We start from the raw sequence: 22,490 nt of genomic DNA on the forward strand, positions 1-22,490 counted from the left end.
TCAAGTGCAAGTCACGCCATTATTTCTCTGATGGTATGGTCTTCTTCAGCAGTGAAGGATGAACACATACAGAGCTGATAGTCAGAGCCTATCAAATTAATCTTTAATAGTGTCAAACTCTCAGTCTCACAACTATTCCCCTTCCACAAGCATACTCTTTGAGTGTAGTTTCATCAAAAGATGAAGACAGTACACATTGGTTAGGCCAGAGTGACTGTATTTGTACAAAAATTTAACTATGACCAATGAGTGATCTGTTTTGAAAATGGCATCCAAAATCCCAGTCATACTGGAAAGGTAGAAGGAAATGACAATTTACATTTTAATAAGGGATTCAATCCTTATCTAGTTCAATCTCTTCATTTTACAGATAAAACAGTTAAAATCCACAAAGATTAAGCGATTTACCAAAGATCTCATAAGTTATAAGTAGAAGCACTGTAGTCTTTCAATTCCAAATCCTGGGCTCTTTCTCCTGCATGCTGTCATCTCAGTTAATTTATCAGTAAAACTGAGGGACTATAAGAACATAAATTTAGAATTGGAAATGACATTACTTATCGTCTATTTCAGCCTTCTTATTTCACTCGTAAGGATGCATTGTTCAAATTACATAATTTGCCCAAGGATGTATAGGTAGTAAGGGGCAGAGTTGGAAATGGAAACCAGATCCTCTCAAGTCCAGTGCGCTTTCCACTACAACATGATTCCTTGGAGTTTTCTCATGTGTCACATGATAGTAGAATCAGACCAGATGACTTCTGATGGCACCTTCAAGTTTGAAATCTATGGTACTATAACTTTCAGAGGACCTGTTGCATTCGGTGTTTAACAAAACCCATTAAAGGCAAAAGATAATGAAGTTGTGTTAAATACTAACAATCTGTTGAAACTTGTTCGGAATTTGCTTTTGTGAGAGTAATGTACTAATTGCAGTAACGATTATCTTCTTATGAGCAAATTAGTGCCATCCCAACCCATTCAACAATGAGTTACCAAAATATGCATTTTAGTAAAAATTATAGCAAAAAAAATCCTTATTGCACTCTTACAACTGTTCATAGGGTTCTTTTTCTTTCTTTTTCATACATTTTTATTGATGTCTCCTGCTTCTCACACCATCATAGTTATCCCAAGAATCCTTCCCCCTTCCTCTCCAGAGAGGAAAATATAACATATGCAACAAATATAACATATAACAAATAATAAATAACAATTTTTAAAGAGGAAACAATACCAGCAGCACTGACTGATACCTTGAAAAAGTCTGAAAGTGTGTGATTTGTGAGACCTGTAGACCTCCTGGCTCTATAAAAGGATAGATTAGGGCTGTCTTTTCCTCTCTTCATTCAAGTCATGCTTGATCTTTATACATTTTTTTACATTCACTTTTGATGTTTTGGTGTGTGGTTGTTCTTTCCATTTATATTGTGTATATTGTTTTTGGGGGGCTTTGCTTACTTCACTATTGCATCAGTTCATGTAAATCTTTCATATTCTCTGTATTCAGCACACACATAATTTCTTACAGCATTATATTCTATTACATTTATGTATCACAATTTGTTTATCCATTCTCTAATTGATGGATATCTACTTTGTTTCCAATTCTTTGCAACCACAAAAAGTATTGCTGTAAAAATTTTGGAATATATAGGGACTTTCTTCTTATTCATAGATTCCTTGAGCCTAGTAATGGAGGCTTTGGTTCAAAGGGTATAGATATCTTAGTCACTTTATTTGCATCATCCCAAATTGCTTTCCAAAATTTTTGTACCATTTTACAGCTCCACTAACAATGTATTAGTATTCCTGTTATTCCACAATCCCTTCAATATTGACTATTGCCATTTTTTTGTCATCTTCACTAATATGTAGGATGGGAGGCTTAACCTTAGGGTTGGTTTGTTTTGCATTTTTCTTATTATTACTGATTTGGAGCATCCTTTCATGTGGTTGTAAATATTTTGAAATTCTTCATTTGAAAACTGTTCATATCATTTGATCGCTTATCTATTGGGAAATGACTATAGTCATGTGTACATATATACACACAAATATATTTATTGTTTATATATCTTGAATGTCAAATTCTTATCAGAAAAATTTGATATGAAGATTTTTTCCCATCCCACCAATTTCCTTCTTATAGTAGTTGCATTAATTTTCTTTGTGCAGAACCTTTTCACTTTCATGTAATCAGTCATTTAGTTTATCTTTTTAAATTGCCTCTATCAATTATTTGGCTAAGAACACACCTCCTCCCCATAACCATGAGATTTATATGATTTGTTTCTTTTCTCAGTTTTTATACTCTGATCATACATATTAACATTATGTATCTATTTAGAATATATTGTAGAATATGGCATAAGGTGTTGGTCTAAGTCAAATTTCTGCCAGATTGCTTTCCAGTTTTGCCAGCAATTAAAAAGAAACATCAAAGGAGGAGTTTTACCCCCCACCTAGGTAATTTGTTTTCCACTTTATCAAATACTAGGCTATTGAGCTCCATTGTTTCTGATTCTCCTTTTTCTAGTGTGTTCCATTGCTTTATCTCTATTTTTTAGCCAATATTAGATGATTCTAGTGAGAGATACTTTATAATATAGTTTGAGGTCTGGATGTGCTTTTCTTCCTTCATCTCTACTTCTTTTCATTATTTAACTTGGCATTCTAGGTATTTTCCTTTTCTAAATGAATTTTGTTATCATTTTTCAAATTCTCCATAGTGTCTCCTTGAAAATTTAATTGGCAGATTATTAAGAGTGTAAATTATCTTCAGAAGCATCACTCCTAATCTACCTTTAAAGGTTTATTGATGTGTTTTCTTAACCTAAAAATTTTACTCATATATTCTCCAAAGGTGATTCAGAAGCATCCCATCCTTTATTTCCTTCCCATGTCAAACAAACTTCAGTTGCATATTAATATCTTTGGGTTTAATTTTTCTTAAAGGAACTTACCACATAGTTCTTCTGTGTCGAGATTGCTTTAAAAGATTAAAAAAGGAAAGAAAAGAAACATGGTTACTTCCTTTAATTTAGGTTTTTGTAAAATTGAATATAATCATTTTCTAACCCACAAAAAGGCACTAGATAACAATGCCTATTAGACATACTCACCTATTGAATCCCAAATTTATCTATATCATATCAGTAATTAGCATGAATTGAGCCAGATTCTTTCAATGCATAAATTAATTCTTTGGGATATTTTGGAATATTGGGAAAGTAATACCCTCAAAGAGGAGTTTCTTGAGCCCTCCAGTTATTAGTTCTCTCTCCCCTCTTCCCCAATTACTTTGTACATATCTAGTATTTACTTACATGGGAACATGTTGCTATGTCTCTGCCTTCCAGTCCCCCAGTATAGTACAAGTTCTTTGAGGACAGAGATTATTTCCTTTGTATCCCTGGGACCTAACACAGAGGCACCTAATAAATGCTTGTTGGATTGATGCTACAGTTTATATTCCTTACAAAGCATTTTCCTCACAACAGCCTTGTGAGATTGGTGGCACAATTATTATCTTCCATTAAAGATAAAATAGCTTAGGCTCAATAGAGACTGATCAAGGAAGGACTGGAATACAGGATGTTGTTTTATTTTTTAACTCCTAGCCAAGTGCTCTTTTCATTATATCAGAATGATTCTTATAGGCAACAGAAAATTCAGAGGGGGAATGGCCTGGGGGCAGGGAAAGGTTGTGCGACTTTGCATAAAGTTGTGCCGTTATGACTCCTGGAATAAACCCAGCCTATCAGAATGGATCCATGGAAATGATCAGACACAAACCAAAGACCCTTGGACACACTGTTTGTTTCTCCCTGATTTATATCTGATCATGCAAAGTTATAGAATGATACTTTAGAGCTCCCAGGAGTCTTGTCTTCAACCATCCTTATCTTACCTATGAAGAAACGGCGGCCTTACAAAAATCCTTTTATAGACGAGCATACTAGGAGTCAGGGGAATTAAGTAAGTTCTCCAAGATCATACCACTCACTCACTAGCCAGGGGCAAAGCTAGGCCTAGCACCTAGATCTTCTCATTCCTAATTTATATTTCATCATTCTGACTTTCTGCCACAAAGCAAGCAGACAAACACACAGTAGACACACCAATATTTCTGGAATTGAAGCTGATACCATTGTATTCTTTTCTCTCATAGGTATTCAAATAATGAAAATAACTACTGATATTTATATGAAATTTACAGAGTGAAAAGCACTTTACCACACTGTGAAACAGAGAGTAAACATTGCCATATCACCATTACTGTTATATTTTTTCTTATGGTTATTCTTTTTGCAAATGAGAAAACTGGAAGTTTCTGGGAGTTTGAGGCATTTGCCAAAGTTCGTATAACTTGTAAGTACAAGATGTCCCAAAAGACTCAGTGAAATTTTAACCTATTAAAATTTTAAAACTGCAGTAAGAATGTTGAAGGCTCCCTGTAAAAGAGCTAACTCAAACTAGATTTTTTTTTGTTCTACCAATACTCTTTCTACTCATTTTTAATGGCCATGATAAGAACAACCCTTTCCTACTCATTACAAAAACTTCATATAATTGTTTTTGCTTTTATATCATAGTAATTTCCAGAAGTACTTCTCCCTTGATCCCCAACAGCACCAAATAAGCTTCATTTTAACAAAGAAAACCAATTCATCAAAGCAGCTGACACAGGAACCACACATGTCACATACGCAATGGACTCATAGCCATTAACATCTTAATGGAAAGAGGAGAGTACATTTCTTCATCATTTGTCTCATCATCCACACTGACACCTTAATTTCTTGTGTCAAGATGCAGATCATAGAAACTAAGAGTATTCTTCATGCCAACAGTCATAGCTATTTCTTATAGAAGCAATCTGCTCACAAAGCAATAGAAGTTATGGCCTGGCACACCTCCCCTTTCAGCAGTTTTTGTTCTATATTGTTTGTGGGAGGTGGTATAAATTGTATGCCCTTACAGCAGAGCTATGTGGCTGAATTGTAGCAAGAAAACTTCTTATTGTACCATATTTTCATCTTGCAGTATCACTGAAATTTAAAGAACACCCAAACCATATGCAGAGCATATGTTACTCTTTCAAACAACTCTGTTCTTTATATACACATACATATATATCTAGGCATGATTACAAATTCTAACTATGACATTAAAGTGTAGAAAGAGATAAAAGAACATACTCTATGAAATGGATGTGTACTCACTGAGTGTAGAACCAGGAATGATTCCTATTACTAAATATATAGTCTATTAGATCTAGCAGAGGTATAAAGACAAAATATTTTTTTTCTCAGGAAGGGCTACTGGCTGCTGGTGGTGGTAGTGGTTGTTTATTGGTCTTAACTGTTTTCTGAATTCAAGACAGCTATGCTGTACTTTAGAGGAGTCATTAAGAATTCTTCAGGCTTCCATACCCCTTTAAAGGTCTTTGCTTATTTTCTGAAGATTAATTAGCTTGTTTTGAGGCAATTCTTTGTCAACTCTTGGTGTCATTTTTCACTTATGACCATAACTTTTTAGTTAATGAGCATTTATTGTTTGCTATGTGTCAACCATCATTGAAATGCTTGTTTCCTCCTGTCAACAGCTTCTGCAATATCTCTAACAGTCACTGAAGTATGCTCTGAAAAAGCTGAAAGTTTTGTATGTTTCCTTGGATTAATATAAATTCTTAAAAATTACAAAATTAAAAACAGAGAATAGATCAATAAAATGTGTGTATCCAGAGCTTGACATAGTGTCTGATATATAGTAGGTGCTTAATAAATGTTTTTTGATTGATTTATGGCATGAAATGCATCACTAATCTGGTAGAGAACTAACTAGTAGTGAGGAAACTAGCTCAATCTGATTTTATATGGTCAAGATAAAATGTTCTGAATTGGCCTTGCTTTGGCAGAAATATACATGCATGACCATTGCTATTACAAAATAAATGGATAGCATCAGTTTTGCTTTTCCCAAATAATTAATATATGACTTTTGTGATATCATTTCGCTTCATCTCATTATCCTTGAAAAGCAAGGGAGGCATAACTTGGTAACTCTAAAGTTAAAATAACAACAGCAAACCCAACAACTTTTTCACCTCACAGGGGTTAAGGGTCAGGGCCCCTGAGATCTAGAAAATCTGTGTAAAACTTTCTGGCCATTCATTTATACCAGAGAGGTCTCAATGTTTCCTTTTTCTTCTAAGGAATGTTCACACTACCTTATTGTAAAATTTGGGTTAATATTATACAATACTAGTCATATTTCATGCATTTCTGAGTCTATAAACTTTTTTGTGTTGTCCAGTGGCCTTTGTGTGTAATCTGTGGCTTCCACAAGACTCTCCCCACATTCCCATTTAATTTTTTTTATCATGAGCTGTGATGTTTTGAAACTACAATGGGGAAAGTTGTGGTATGGAAGGGATAACTATAAATTTGAATCTCATCTACCTCTTAGTTGTGTGACTTTTGGCAATCATTTCACTCCTCTGAGACTTCTTTAAAAAAACAACAACAACAGGGAAAATCGTACATAATGGGATCCGGCTTCAGGAGTTGTTTTAAGGACCAAATGAAACAATTGCTGTGAAAGCATTTTGTGATGGGCAAGTGTTATACATAGGTTATCCCAAAAGTCTTAGTGCAGTTTTAGTTACTAAAGCTTAAAACTGCACCAAGATTTTTGTGAAACATTATATAAATATAATATATTCATAATGATATAGACAATTGCTAGATCAACAAGTTTGTATGTCCATGGTCAGTTTTGTCAAAAGTTGCCTTTTGACATTTAGACCTATATAAAGAAACGTGTTACAAACACTGAACTTATTTTATTGAGAACATTTGGTGATGCGTAGCCCCCACATTAAGGCCCTACTGTAATGCCTCATCCTGGTCTGGAGGTGGGTAGAGGTCTTTGAAGCTATGCCCACAGAGAACTAAGTAACACATTCAGTCAAGCTGGAAAGGTTTTGAATGAGTAAGGACGTGGACTGTGAATTTGTCATCTAAGGACCAGCTGTCACCAGGAAGGATGACCACCAGGTGATTGCTTTTTAGCTGCAGAAAGCCTGTCCTACTCTGAGGAGGGCTTGGATCTATGGAGGGAGGACCCACATTGATGAAATCATGACTTTCTGAAGTGCTGCAGATGAGCTGGCTGGAATTGTATGTGCTTCCCTCCACTCCCCTTTCAGGCACCAGTATAATTCCAGATAAGCTAAGCTAAAGAGATTTGCTGCCTAATACACTTTGTGCTTATCACTTTTAAGAAAGAAAAGCATCTGTAAAAGTAATTTCAGCTTTGTGTCTGAATATACTACTACTGTAGTGTCTACTTTCACCTACAAGCTCTTAATATCAAAAACAAATAAAGAACTTAGTCTCCCTGAATAATTTGATATTAAAATCATCAATCATTTAGGTAGCACTTTAACATGTGCAAAACACTTTATGTATATGTTATCTCATTTTCCTAGCTCTGTGATGTAGAAGCTGTCATTATTCCCACTTTAAAGGTAAAGAAATTGATGTTGAGAGAGGTTAAATGACTTGCCTAGGGTCACACAGCTAGTGTTTAAGGTAGGATATGAACTCAGGTCTTGCTGAGTCCCAGGTCCACTCTACTCCCTGTATAATGTATCTCCCTTGATCAAAGAGAGCTCTATTTGGTCTCCCTGCTTTTCCTCAAGGTTTAACTTCTTTAATCTGTTTTAATCTAAGTCAATGAAACAATAAAGAGGCATCAGATTTGGAGTTGGAGGTTCAAAGTTTAAATCCAGCTCTGCTGATTATCAGCTCTTTGACCTTGGATTAGGAACTTAAAATATTTATTGTCCTCAGTTTCCTCATCTGTAAAATGAGGGAATGGGCATGATGACTTCTAAGGTCCCTGACACTGCTAAATCTACGAACTTGTCATCAACAAGTATGGACAAAGAATTGTAACTATTGCTGTTTAGAGGCTAAAATGCCCTTTTCCTGAACATCCTGGATTTATACAAGATTTCTGAGCTTCTCTTCTTTCTTATAAATAGAAACTAATAACATATTCACTGATCTGTGAACCACACAGCTAAAGAGACAGCAGATGGTGCAGTGGATACAATACTGGGTCTGGAGTTATGAAGACCTGAGTTCAAATCTAGCCTCAGACACTAGTTGTGTTACCTTGGGCAAGTCACTTTACCTCAGTTTCCTCAAGATTTTTGTGAGGACCAAATTATAATATTTGTAAAGCTCTTGGCACAGTACTTGGCATGGAGGAGATGCTTAATAAGTGTTTGTTGACTCTTTATTGGCTGACTCTCCTCCTTGTCACTTTCAGTCTTAACACAGCATAAGAATATTGGTTGTGCCATGGACAGAGAGCGAGACCTGGGAGTTAAAAGTTGCTGTTACTGGCAAGTTTAGTGACTGTTTGTTCAGTCATTTTCAGTTGTGTCTGACTCTTTGTGACCCCCTTTGGGGTCAAAGCTACTGGAGTGGGTTGCCATTTCCTTTTTCCACCTCATTTTATAGATGAGGAAACTGAGACGAACACGGTTAAGTGATTTGCCCAGGGTCGCACAGCTAGTAATTATTTGCGGCCAGTTTTGAACTCAGGAAAACTTCCTGACTCCAGACCTGGCATTGTACCACTGGGCCACATCACTGCCATGTGAACTCCTAGTGAACATGGACCTTACTATACCTTTCTGAGACTTAGTTCCCTCATCTCTGAGATGAGGATAAAAATACCCATAGTCCCTAAATCACAGGGTTTTTGTCAAGGTCAGATGAGAGATCCTAGAATGCAGTAACATTTTGTAGACTACCTTGGCAACTGCCAGCATTACAAATGCAAGACATTACTTCTTCAATGTAACAAAACACTACCCTTGGAGGTCTAAGGGAGAATTTGGGGTTCCAAAAGTGTTCAGATGCAATAAACACTTTCAGGAGGGGAAGTATCTGAATTATGAACATTTTATTCACTTATTTAGGGCAGGACAAGTGTAGTTCTGTGTACACTAGTTTACTGACTGATTAATAAGGTGGTTAAGCTCATTCATTTAGTGAGCAAGCGAGCCCCCACTATGTGCCAGATATTATTGTCTTAATATCTGGGACTAGAAAGACAAAAGTGAAAACAGTGCCTGTTCTCAAGGAGTTTACCTCTTGTAGATTTAGAATAAATAGCTACAAAATGTGCATAACTGCTATCAGAGCCCTTATTTTACAATGTTACTCTGAATTTTCTGTTCCTTTTGAGAGAGTGTGAGTCAAAAAATCTTCCACTGTTATCAGGGCAAATCTATAGAGATAGCTATGACCCACCAAACAGAACTGATAAAAATTAGCAGAGGGAGAAGGATGTCAGAAGAGTAATAAAGCATTTGACCCTATAAATGTATCTGGATGCAATTTATCCTCATAAACTTGTCCCTTGCTAGTTTCAGAATTTCAACCAACAGTGAGATGTGGTTGCCATGGCAATGACAGACTACTGAAAGTCCCCATAAGGAGTTGCCTGAATTCTCCAGGACCTGTTAGAAGTGAACCATTTTCGCATAACACAGTGTTCACCAGGGGTTTGACAGGCAGAACTGAGCGAAGAAAAAACATAAAGAAAATCCCCAAATCTTGAGTGTGTCTTTGAAGTCGAGTTTTTTTTAGGCTTTGCATATCTTAAATCTAGGGTTGTGAAAGGGCTGGTATTTGACTAAGATAGCTGGTTATTTATCATAAGAGCTAGTAAAAAATTAAACTGTAGTAAAACAATTTTATCATTACAGATGCTGGTCACCTGCCAAAGATCTATGATGGGACTGAAGTGAAATAACATTTAAATTATGTCATCGTCTAAATGATGTGCTAAATTAGAGGGAAGGGGAGATGGAGAAGAGAGAGATATGATAGTCATAATGAGACATTTTTACTAATATTCCCAGTTTGTCTATTTTTAATTGATTTTTTCCAATCCTCTAGCAACATACATTAAAATTTGTTTTTTCTTAAGAACAAAAAGGATTCACCAAAGATTTACTGAGTGCCTATTATGTGCAAAACAAAGTAGTAGGCTCTATAGAGCATACAAAACTGAATCAGGCAGACATTAAAAAACATATGCAGAAACCCATTCTTTGACAGCCCCAAACATTGTTGAGTCCTTGGACTGGAGAGTTAGTTGCCCATAAAGGGAGAATATGATGAATATTGGTAATTTGAGCTCTCTATCTATGGTCTGAACAGCAGTAGCAGAGACACTGAGACTGGGCTCAAGTGAAAGCTGCCTGCTGTCTAGAAACGTCACAGATGAACAGATGTCTTTAGTGTGCACGCTATTTTTCAAATCCTGGTTGGATTTCTTTGCATTTACTGGTAGAAAAGCACGGATGAAAGAAAAGAAGCAACAATGTACTCTTGGGGATTCTGCTGACACTTTCAATATCTCTAGAAGCATGTTTTTAAACTTTCTAGGGCAGCCATACTTACATTTGTGTCCTACTAATAGTAATTATGAAAGGGTAGTTTTTACATTTTCTGCAGTATTAGTGGAAAGCTTCTAGGCAGCCAAAGAATCAAAGACCACAATCAGATTGAGAACTTTTCATGCTCTCAAAATTTAAAATGGATGGAAGGTTAAGGATAGTAATTAAGGATAAAAAAAAAACAAAAAACTTCCCAGGATACAATAAAAGAGTGACTATTAATTAAATTTTAATTACACCCAATATAATCATTGCCAATTTATTTTAAGTGATTAAATAATTCAACAGCCTGCTTTGTTCTGAAAACATTTTCATTTCCAAGGCTATGATTGCCACCTTGGAAAATACACAGACAAGAAGAACTCTGTGAGCTACCAGGCAGCTCTCACTGAAATAACATTTTTTAAAGAGTTTTCTGAATCTAAAGAAGAATACAAAATGACAACCACTTTAAAAAAGTATTTTCTGCTTCCATTTACTATCATTATTTATAATATGACAAAGAATTGAACTGACAAAGAAGAAAAAGAAGTGTCCTGGTAAATTTTGACAGTTTGTGAAATATTTACTAAAGAATATTCTGCAGGTATAGCTTACTTTCAACCCCATAAAAAGCAATAGGGAGATTGATTTCTCAAATTATGGTTCTATATCATGATTTAATCAGTCTCTCTCTCTCTTTGTCTCTTTTTGCCTCTGTCTCCTGTCTCTCTCTCTCTCTCTCTCTCTCTCTCTCTCTCTCTCTCTGTATGCATATGTATATGCAAATAGAAACACACACATATGTAAACACATATATGTATACATACGTATATGTATAGATGCAAAAATTGGCCTAAAAGGCATATTTTTTTAATTTTGAAAAGTAAAATAAACCCCATCCTCTTCTCTTTTGTTTCAGTCTCCTTGCTAAGGCCAACACTTCTACTTATATCCTTAATTTCTATGTTTTTCTGCTTTTCCAGAAGCTTCCCTTCCCTCCACCTCTCTCTAATTTTCAATGTTTTATTCCTACCTACGAGAGAATGAATTTAAATTCCTTGCATGGGGTAATAGAAAGACTACTGGATTTGGAGTCAGGAGACTACAGTCCAAATGTTAACTCTGAGAATAACTACCTAAGTGACATCAGGAAAATCATCTCATCTCTCTGGGTCTCAGTTTCCTCAATTCTAAAATGAAGAGTCTGGACTAGGTGACCTCTGGTCCTTGCCAGCTCTCAGCTTATGCACATGTATGATGTGTGCTATTCCACCTTAAAACACTGTGTTCCTAGAAGTCCTTGCACCCAGCAGGGGCTTCATTCTTGTTGAAGTTGAAATAAGACACAGGGCTTATTGTTTAATGGAGCTAGGTATTATCTGTATATAAATAAATATAATGTTAAACAGCATATTATAAGGGCATTCCTTATATGTAAATGTAAAACAAAGTGATCATTGAGGCCAGAGAGAAGTATCTTCTCTCCTTCCTTGAAGAAAGGCTGACAATGGCATTTGAGTTAGGAATTCAAAAAGTGAAACTGCTAACAACATCATTCACAATCAAATGTATTTCATCATTAAAGAAGTTTTTATTAGAATGCCAAAAATATCCTCAGTATCTGCTTCTGCCATTCCCAGAGAGCCGTATCATAAAAAGAAATATTTTTAAAGACAATAAAAAACAAAAAATAAAATAAAACAACTCAGCAAGACTTACCAATACATCAGACAAGTCTGAAAATATACAAAACATACCATACTAAAAGAGGTGGGGTTGGAATGTGTTCTTAATATTTCTTTTGAGCTACGCTTGCTCTTTGTACCTTTCCAGTATTTACTTTTATATTTTGTGGTTGTTCATTCTGTTTACACTGAGGATGATGACATTGTTTATATTGTATTCTTGGCTCTGTTTATTTCACTTTGTTGCAGCTCATTAAAATCTTTCTGTGTTCTCTGTATGTCACATTTTTCATTTATTAGTGTATGATAATTACATTCACATACTATAATTTATTGAGTTATTCTGTAATCAGTGGACATCTAGTTTGTTTCCTGTTCTTTCCTTGGGCTGGGAATTTATTTCACTACACCATTTTGTGGGTTTTGCTGCCCTAGAATTTGTCCAGAGTCATTTTCACAGGTATTTGAAGGGGTTTGGGGGAGAGCTCAAGAAGTCCCTGCCCTTCGTCTGCCATCTTGGCTCCCCTCCCTAGTTCTTTCCTAACATAAAAAAGCTGCTACAAGTATTTCAATATATATATGGTGACTTATTTCTTATCAGCCAAGTGCTATATTAAAAAATACTCTATGGTACCAGAAGAAACAACCAACTTATAAGTCAGGAAGACCTAGACTCAGGTCTCATTTCTGCCATATCCTAGCTATGGGTAACCAATAATGGGCAACTCATCTAACATCTCAAGCTCCCAGGTAGCTCTCTACAGCATTTATTGCAAAAACAGTTGCCAAACTGCTCTGGTGGAAGCAGTTTCTTCAACAAGAGTTTCCCAATCCAATTAAATCACAGATCTGAGCAAAAACCAACAGACAAACTTGAAAATGATGGCGATGGCTTATAAGATGTAAGAGATACGGAAAGAAACCAAAATGAACTTGTTTTGAATGTCTTTTTTTAATGTGAAATTCCTCGTAGACCTCTCAGCTTTCTAGTCTTTTTCTAGTTTCAGTTTATCAATGTAATAACAACAGCATTACTAGTTGGTGTTTACATGTATATGATGCTTCTAGGTCTACAAAGGTCTTTACACGCATTTTATCCTCACAATACCCCTAGCACGCAGGCACTACAAATAATTTATTATGATGCTCATTTTTCAAAAGGGGAAACTAAGGCTCAAAGTGAAATAATTTTTTCCTAAGCTCATACAGCTAGTAAGCATGAGAGTAACAGAATGTAACACTCTGACAATAAATGTGATGCTCTACCTCTTCTTCCACTGGGTCAAACAAGAAAATTGTGACCAGAGTCTAAAAAAGAGAGTTGACAAAGATTTTTACTGGTTCTACATTTCTAAAATTCTCTGTTCCTCCTAAAATTATTGGACAGACTACTTGCAACAATCATGGTATGAGAATTGATAACCGGTAAATATTACTTACAAATGAAGCAGCTTTTCCTCTCTTTGGCTAGTTCAAGGCAAGATATTAATGATACCTTGTAGGTCAATGATATCAGCAAACCAGTAAGAACCAATGTGAGAAAGAAGATAGGGTCCAAAAAAAAGCCAAACCCCAAGACAAAACCAAAAATCCCCAAACCCCCAAATTATTAAGGGAAAGTCCATGAAGAAAATTTATTTTGAGAGTATAACCGAGAATAAAGGAAACTTATTTAGAAAGCCTAGTGACACTAAGGTTAGCTGGTTATTGTCCTTCATGCTCAAAGGAGACCATGTTGGAGTCAAGGTACACTGTGTCCAACTGTGGCTGATCAGACCAGTATGAGCTTGGAAGGCTCTACCACAGGTTGGACATCAATAGTCCATATGATCACTTGGAGTGGAGATACCTTTAAATTTGTGCATCTCACATTTCTTTTGAGCTACTGCAGTTCTGCTTTGCTCAAAGAGCACAGTGCCTTCTTTGATGAGGTCATACCATTCTGGGTGGTCCTTTGCCAGTACCTCCCATGTCATGCAATTGATTCCAAAGTTCTTCAGAGAGACCTTGAAAGCATCCTTGTATCACTTCTTCTGACCTCCATGTGACCACTTGCCTTATATGAGTTCTCCACAAAACAATCTTTTAAACAAATGCACATTTGGCATTTGAACAATGTGACAAGCCCATCAGGGTTGTGTTCTCTGCATTAGGGTTTCAATGCTTGAAAGTTCAGCTCAAGAAAAGACCCCAGTGTCCAGTACCTTATCTTGCCAGGTGATCTTCAGAATCTTCCTAAGACAATTCAAGTGGAAGTCATTCAATTTCTTGGAATAGTGCTGGTATGCTATGGAGGTTTCACAGACGTAAAACAATGAGGTCAGCACAATAACTCTGTAGGACTTCAATTTGGTAGGCATACTAATACGTCTTCTCCCCCACTTGTTCCTTCAGAGCCTCCCAAACACTGTGCTAGTTCTGCTAATAAATACACCAACCTCATCATCTATGTGTATATCCCTGGAAAGTATACTGCTAAGGTAAGTGAACTTATCCACAGCATTCAAAATTTTTGATTTGCTGTAATCAATAGTTTCACATATGGATGATGTGACATTGGCTGGTAGAGAATATCTGTTTTCTTGGTATTGTCAGGACAAAATTAGCATAAGCGGTAGAGAATTGATCTATACTCTATTGCATCTCAGCCTCAGAAGCTGCATTGAGTGCACAATCATCTGTGAACAAAAAGTCACACACCCACTCTTCCTCCATTTTAGTCTTGACTTGCAGCCTTTTCAAGTTTAAAACTTTGCTGTGCAGCAGCTGAATTCGTTGAAGGCATCTGACAACATCACTGAAAACATCATGCTAAAAAGCATGAGAACAAGCACACAGTCATGCTTCCCCGCACTGGTGACTGGGAAAGCATGAGAGCATTTTCCATTATTCAGAACCTATGCAAGCATGCCATCATGCAACTGAAATTCAATACTTATGAACTTCTCCAGGTAACCAAATTTTGCCATGATCTTCCACAACTCGTCACTGAAAGTATCAAAGGCCTTGGTCAGATTGGTGAATACAGATCTCTCTTCTGCTCCTGGAATTTCCCTTGGAGTTGTCAGGCAACAAACATTATATCAACCATTCCTTGGCCCTTTCTGAAGCCACACAGGTTCTTGGGTACATGACCATATTCCAGGTGAAGGATCAGCCTATTAAGGAGGATTCTTGCAAGAAACTTGCCCATAGAGACTATGAGAGAGATCCCTTTGTGATCATTACAAGACAACTTATTTACTTTTCCTTTATAGAGTTGGACAATGGAGGCATCTTGAATTCCTGAGGGATAACCTCCTTTTGCCATATAACTTGGAAAAATTTCAGTCTGCTTTTGTATGAGCAGCGGATCCCCTGCCTTCTAAATCTTAGCTGGAATATTATCAGCACCAGGCACTTTGCTACATGAGAGGAGCCCTCTTCTTCAGTTGGAAGTTTGGCTAAAGAAGGATTGACTTCAATCTGAAGTATACCCCTAATGTCTTCAGCATTGATTGATGGCGATCTGCTGAGAAGGCTACAGAAATGTTCAGTTCATCTTGTCAGGATCATGTCCTTATCCATCATTACTGGCTCCATCATTACTGAGTAGCTGAAATTCACCAGAGGTCTTTGGTTCATAAATAGTCTTTAGGGCATCATAAAAGTGCTTTGAATTGTTACTATCAGAATTAAACTGAATTTCCTCTGCCTTCTTACTGAGCTAAGAATCTTGCATCTCTCTAAGTTTCACTTGTATTTTACTTTTGATGGAGTTGAATCCTGCCTTCTTAGAGACAGATGAATGATCCTGCTGGTAAATCCTGTGGAGTTCTCATTTTTAATTTAGCAGCTTCTGATTTTCATCAAATCAATCCCGATGTCTGCGAATGTTCTGTCCCAGAGGAGTAGATGCAGTGCTGTACACCAAATCTCTGAAAGCTACCCCCTTCTTTTCTGTACCACCGTTACCAGCCATGTGTTGGCTCAGCTTCCCCTCCAAGTTAGCAACAAACTGCTCACACTCAAAGCAGCGCTCTAATCTGTTGACATTAAGTCTTCCGGTCGTCCTCTTGCCTTGGGTCTGTTGCTTTTGTTGAAAGTGAATATTTAGCTTGGAGAAGATGAGTACATGATCAGTCCAGTACTCCACACCTTGGTCACTTTCATATCCTATCTCTTCTCCTCACAATGACATGGTCTATTAAATGCCAATGTGTTCTGTGAAGGTGAATCCACAAAGTTTTGTTGCATTTAGGTAAACAGAAGACAATGCTGGTGATAAGAAGGTCATGAGCAGCACAAGTCTTCAGTAGCAAGTGATCATTGCCATTTCTGTTTCTCACTCCATTCCTCCCAAGGACTCCTTGCCATGTCTGTTAGTTTGTGCCTACATGGGCCTCAGTCACCCAAGATCAGAAGCTTATCTTTTTTTCAGCACATCAATGAGGGTCTCTAGGTCTTCACAAAATTTTTCTTTGACCTCTTCAGGGTTCATGATGGTAGGAGCCTATTCCCTGATGATGATGGCATTGGGTTTTCCTATAAGTGGCAATCATATTGTCATGAGCTTGTCGTTCACTCCTTTTGGGAGGTATATAAGCTTGTTAACTGGATTTGTTTTGATAGAAAAACCTATGCCAGCTTCACAGTGGCCACTACAGAAAAATGTGTATCCAGCTCTGACTTCAGTAAGGTGACTTTCATTTGCCAGCCTTGTTGCACTCAGGTCCACTTTGGATGCAATATCTGCTGAGTTCTCTCACAACAAAAGCTATTTGTCTTTTAATTCTATTGGGTTTCATGTTGTCCACAAGTGTGCACAGATTCCATGTATCAATGGTGAATGGAATCATTTTCACAAAAATTTTTGTATATGCTTTTGTTTTTGGACCACAGGGTAGTATCCCTGTCTGGGGCAGCTAGGTAGTGCAGTGGATAGAGCACCAGTGCAGGGGTCAGGAGGACCTGAGTTCAAATCTCACCCCAGGCACTTGACATTCACTAGCTTTGTGACCTTGGGCAAGTCACTTAACCCCAGTTGCCTCATCCTGGGTCATCTCTAGTCATCCTGATGAATATCTAGTCACTGAATTCAGATGGCTCTGGAGGAGAAGTGAGGCTGGTGATCTGCACAGCCCTCCCTCCCTCACAACAAGGTCAAGTACAAGTCATGTCATCATTTCTTCGATGGCATGATCTTCAGCGACAAAGGATGAACACACACACAGGATCCCTGTCTGCTGTGGTAAGCAGGCCAGGGTTAGGTTAGATGAAACAGACAATTTTTAGGGTACCTTTTCTAGTTCCTTCCTCATACCAGGAAGTGAGCAGTGTGATCTTTAAGAAAGAGTTGTCATTCAGGGAGCTGCTGCTTCAGTACAGTGAGAAGATAATCTTATGACCTGTTGCACAGGATGTTGAGGTAGATAAAAATGGTAAAATGGTATGGGTGATATCTTTTGACTCACATATAAATTGGATTTAAGTGAGACAGAGTCATGCAGTCATGGACCTCACTGTCTCTTCCAGAGTCATCAGAGTCCAGTGGCAAGACCAAAGTCAAGATGAATGGTAATGGCTTGGGAGGCAGACCTTGGTGTCTTCGATCTCTAACTAATCTCTAAGTACTTCACAGTACCTGTTTTAGCTGCCTTCATGGCCCATTGGAACAAATTGTGTACATTTGCCTATCCTGATGGGGAAGTCTTCACATGCTTGGGGTAGACACCCCTCTAATTCACCAACATGTTTATGGCCCCTCAGTTACCTTCAGCCTCTGCCAAAATGGTTCACTGGAGTGCGACTGGTGCACAGGCTACAGCTTCTTGGGGCTGCAAGTAAGAGTAGGGTGTCAGGTGGACACCGATGGTAGATGAGCCACCCTATAAAGAGTTTGGCAATCCTCACAGCAGAGGTACTAGTCTTCTCTGAACACTTGTACACCCCAGTGACAGCTAAGAACAACTGTTTGAAGGGCTAAATCAATTGATGAGGTTATTTTGTACTCGAAGGCCTCAGTACTTAGTCTCTCTTGCGATAACTGTAGTTGCATGGCTCCTTTCCCAAGATCCTCTCTGAATATTCCCTTCCCACTCCTGCTTCTATTTCCCTCATGAACATTCTTAGCTTTTCTCAAGTCACAACATCCTATCTCCTTGACATCCTTAGAAGGAACATTCAATCTGCAATTACAGTAGAGTTGGAAATTCTTTTCAATTCATCAGAGGTATTGTGAACACATTAATTCCTTCCCCTCTATGGATAAGCAGTAGAAAATCATCCGTAGCATTGAGTCCAGAAGAAATGAGTAGATAGGGAGAGATTGATAATTAGAGAAAGGGAATGAGTGAGCTAGTAATTTGCTGAAAAAGAGAAGAAGAGATGAGATCCAGGGCATAAGCAGATGGGTTGGTCTTAGCAAGGAGAAAGGCCCCCTTTTCAATACATACAGGAATAAAGGAGGATATAATGGTATGGGGGGGTGGTATCCAGGGATGACGAGGGGAGTATGAGATGAGGAGAAAAGTAAAGGAGGGTGAGTTAGTGAAGCTTTGAGGAGAGAAGTTTGGAACAGCTTCTATGGGGAATGGGATAGTGAATCAATGAGGGAAAAATAAAATCAATTTTATCTATCCTAAGTGCAGTTAGAGAGTTTATTATTGGAATGTAAGCCGGCTCCCAGCCTAGCTGGGTGGGGTAGAAGCAGCCCTGTATTGCTTGTGGTTTGCTGTTTGCTGCCTGTGGAATGTGATTCTAAATTAATGAGAATACTGTGTGACCAGATGTGGGCCAGATGCGACTAGAGAGCTTTGGAAGAGGAGACATTCTTCATTCCTGTTCTGAGAAATGCATGAGGTTCTCACTTTCTTTGTGGAGAGACCCATGCATGCAGAGACAGAAAAGACTTTAGGAAGCAACAAATAAGTAGAAGAGCTGGCTCTTCAGTTTGCCCCTGATTTCTAGCTCCCCCACTCCCTGAGACTTTGGAACATTTTCGCTTGAGTGAAATCAGTTGTCCCCACCCTCATCTCTCTCTCTCTTTCCTCTCTTTCCTCTCCCCATAGTTCACCCCCATGATTCAAAGAGCTCATTCACTCTATATTTTCTGGTGTGTCTCAATCTGTATAACTTTTCTGATTTGTTTGGTATTTGCTTGAATAAATGAATTGTCTTGCTATTTACTATTTGTGGTAACTTTTTGCTTTGCTAGTATTTGGTGGGAAGAAGTCAAGCTGTGACCTTGATATACTCCTTCCCCTTTGAGGGATAGCAATCTAGAAGACTGTTGGAACCTATAAAAATATTATTCCTCTAGGTCAGGGGGTGGCATAGATAGATATAATTCTAGTCTAATACACTTCTCTCTCTCAAAGAATAACATCATGACCACCCTCATTGTCCCTTATCCTCCTTTCTTCCAGGTAGGGATTAGTCTCTGTTGGGAAAGAGTGAGCAAGATTCTAAAGTCATGCCTCTCCTCCAAACCACATGTAGACAACCCATGTGCGCATACCCTCTTCCAGGGGACATCACTTACCCTACATCAATAAACACAGCAGTGAATTCTTCAAAAGATTGCCAAACCCTAAGTTTTATTTTTTAAATCCTGATTTTCACGTATTTGGAATTGTTTAAATGGAGGAACACGTTCCAGTAAATCTCACAAATCAATTAAAAAAATGTTAGCTCATTTTGAGTTTTTCTTATCAAAGGGCTACAGATTTAGAGCTAGAAAGAACTCTTTAGAGGTAGTCCTTCATTTTGCAGATGAGAAAATTGAAGCTTATAGACTTTAAGATCCATGTGAGATCTTACAGGTGTCAGAATTCAAACACAGGTCCTCTGATTTCAAATCCAAACTTCTTTTCTTCAGCACCATTTGCTAATAATGCCAGATTAAACAAGAAACAAGATGATGATGACTTGATTAACTGCTTCGTAGTCTAAAGAAATCAGTCACTTGATTAGATTTCTTTGTCATGGCATATGAAGAATTATTATTATTTTTAAGTAGAAGTGGTTTAATATCAGCATTGATATGATGGAATAAGAATTGGTTTCATAAACACTGCCTAGTTAATATTATGCTAAAGTAATCAATTAAATGATATTTCCAAATAGGAGACAGTTGGATTACAGAAATATAATTATTTCACACGGAAATTGTTCTGAACAGTGAATCAAGGTTATAAAGGGTGACAAAATGCACATTTGCTTGGCAATACAATACATCTTTAAATATTCAAGACAAATATCTCCCTAGAAATTAGTGGGCGATTCACAAGAATGAAGCTGCCTCTGCAGCTGGCTCTATTAAAAGAGGGCATCATTGCCAAAGCTCCTCAAATATGCATTGCTAATCAGGGGCCTGGAAAAGCATTTTAAAAGTCACTGCACAGAAGAACAAGAAAGGATGTCCAGATTCCAGGGATCAAGCAAAATGTCAATAAGCGATTCTTGACTATAGCTCTTGATTTCAGATCACAACAAAAAGTGCTGAATTGATAACAGAGTTTGGGGCGATGTAGAGTGGAAAGAGCACAGGATTTGTAGTAAGAGGTCCTAGCTTCAGATCTTGCTTCTGCCACTTTCACCCATGTGTGACCTTGAATAATTCATCTCAATTCTCTGGGCCTTAGTGATCTCATTTATAAAATAAAATGGTTAGACTAGATGGCTTCTGTGGTCTCATTTCTAAAGCCTTGACCTTTTGTGCTTTATTTCAGCCTATTGATTAAAATGCAGCAAAGTTTTCTTGTATTCCTTCCTCATTGAGATGCTATCCAACTCCACAAAAAATAGTTTCAAAATTTCTCTTATGATAATGAATAATAACAATAGCTAGCATTTACGTAACACCTACTATATGCCAGATACTATGCTACACACCAGAGATTTGGCCTCATTTGGTACTCACAATAACCCTGAGGCATTTGTGCTGTCATCATCCCCATTTTACACTTGAAAAAACTGAGGTTAACAAGAGAAGTGATGTGCCCAGGGTGCTACAAAGTGTCCTACGTTCCCCTTTCCCCTAACTTGAGTTCCCTCTTATTCCTTTCTCTTTATCTTTGTTACCATCCTCTGCTCCCTCCTCTTTTTCTCCAGTCTCTGTGAATGAGGTAGCCCTTCTCCTTCTTGCCAAAGTAAAGTCTTGATCCCTTTTCCTCTCATCTTCTGCAAAATGCTCACTTTATCATCTGCCCTCCTCTCTAATCTTTCATTTATCCCTATTTATTGTTTTCCCCCCTTGACTTAAAACATTCCCAAGTCTTTCTCATCCTTAGAAAACCTTTATGGGACTCTTTTGTTGTGGCCCAGTCACTATATAGACCTAGTCGGATTAACTTGTGAAATTTGAGTGGGACATTGGGACAACCCCAGTGACTAAATGAGCTAATACAGCTGCTCACACAAATTGATGCTCTCAGGAAGATGGAAAGAGTTAGTACATCCACCATAACTTACCTCTGCTATATAGCTCATAAAATATGGGATTAAAAAGAAAATGGTTATTGATCAGCCTATTAGGGCATTAGGAAAACTATCACAATATCTGGGATTGGGGTAGTAAAAGTCCTTCTACCCAACTCAAAATTAAGATGTCCATGAAAGCCTGACACCAATTTAGTTGTTCTGACCCACCTAAGTCTTTGTATCCAGACTTGATGGACTCTTGGGATGGGTCTCTCTAGAGTAGGCATTGAGATTCCCCTGAGATCTGGGCTACTTTAACTGAAGGACTATGAAAGGACCAGAAGTTATATGCCCAAGTCACAGTGGTTTGGAAAGGAGAACTCATCAAATGTACAGGGGGCTACTGGGTGATGGAAGCCAGATTATTAATATACTATGTAACTCTCAGTAGCATCATAGGGGCACACCATTTTCTACTGTAGGTTTTGGAGGGAAAATCACCAAGGGAAGCAATATTACTGCATGGGTGGAGGTGGGTAAAAGAGTCCCTCTCTGGATCATGGTTGTGATGGCTCCACAACAGATGGAACCAACTGAGTACAGAGAATTCATTAAGAAATTTTAAAAACTGCAAAATAGTCAATTTAGGAGCAACATAAAGATGTGAGTGATATTCAAGGGAAACCTAATTCAATGCCCTTAAAACAACAAATACTCCAAAAACATAGAATGACATCAACTTTATACAATTGTTTCACTGGCTGTCCCCCATACCTGCTGTATTCTCCCTTCTCAACCCCATCTGCTGTGATCCCTGACTTCCTTCAAGTCCTAGCTAAAACCCATTTTGTACAACAAGCCTTTTCCAATTCCCCTTGATGCTAGTACCTTTCCTCATTTGATTATCTCCAAATGATCTTGTACTTATC

General features: G+C 37.7%; 1 protein-coding gene across 2 annotated transcripts in view; it reads right to left on the reverse strand.

The window, feature by feature from the left end:
• Window positions 1–22,490, reverse strand: part of NECAB1 (N-terminal EF-hand calcium binding protein 1) — a 258,938-nt gene that overhangs the window by 126,368 nt on the left and 110,080 nt on the right. For both annotated transcript variants that reach the window (XM_072603595.1, XM_072603594.1), the window contains exon 4: window positions 2,967–2,992. In XM_072603595.1, coding sequence (XP_072459696.1) covers window positions 2,967–2,992 — 26 coding nt within the window. The remainder of the gene's footprint in view (window positions 1–2,966; window positions 2,993–22,490) is intronic.

The sequence above is a fragment of the Notamacropus eugenii genome, chromosome 4, assembly GCF_028372415.1.
Source record: "Notamacropus eugenii isolate mMacEug1 chromosome 4, mMacEug1.pri_v2, whole genome shotgun sequence".
NCBI lineage: Eukaryota > Metazoa > Chordata > Mammalia > Diprotodontia > Macropodidae > Notamacropus > Notamacropus eugenii.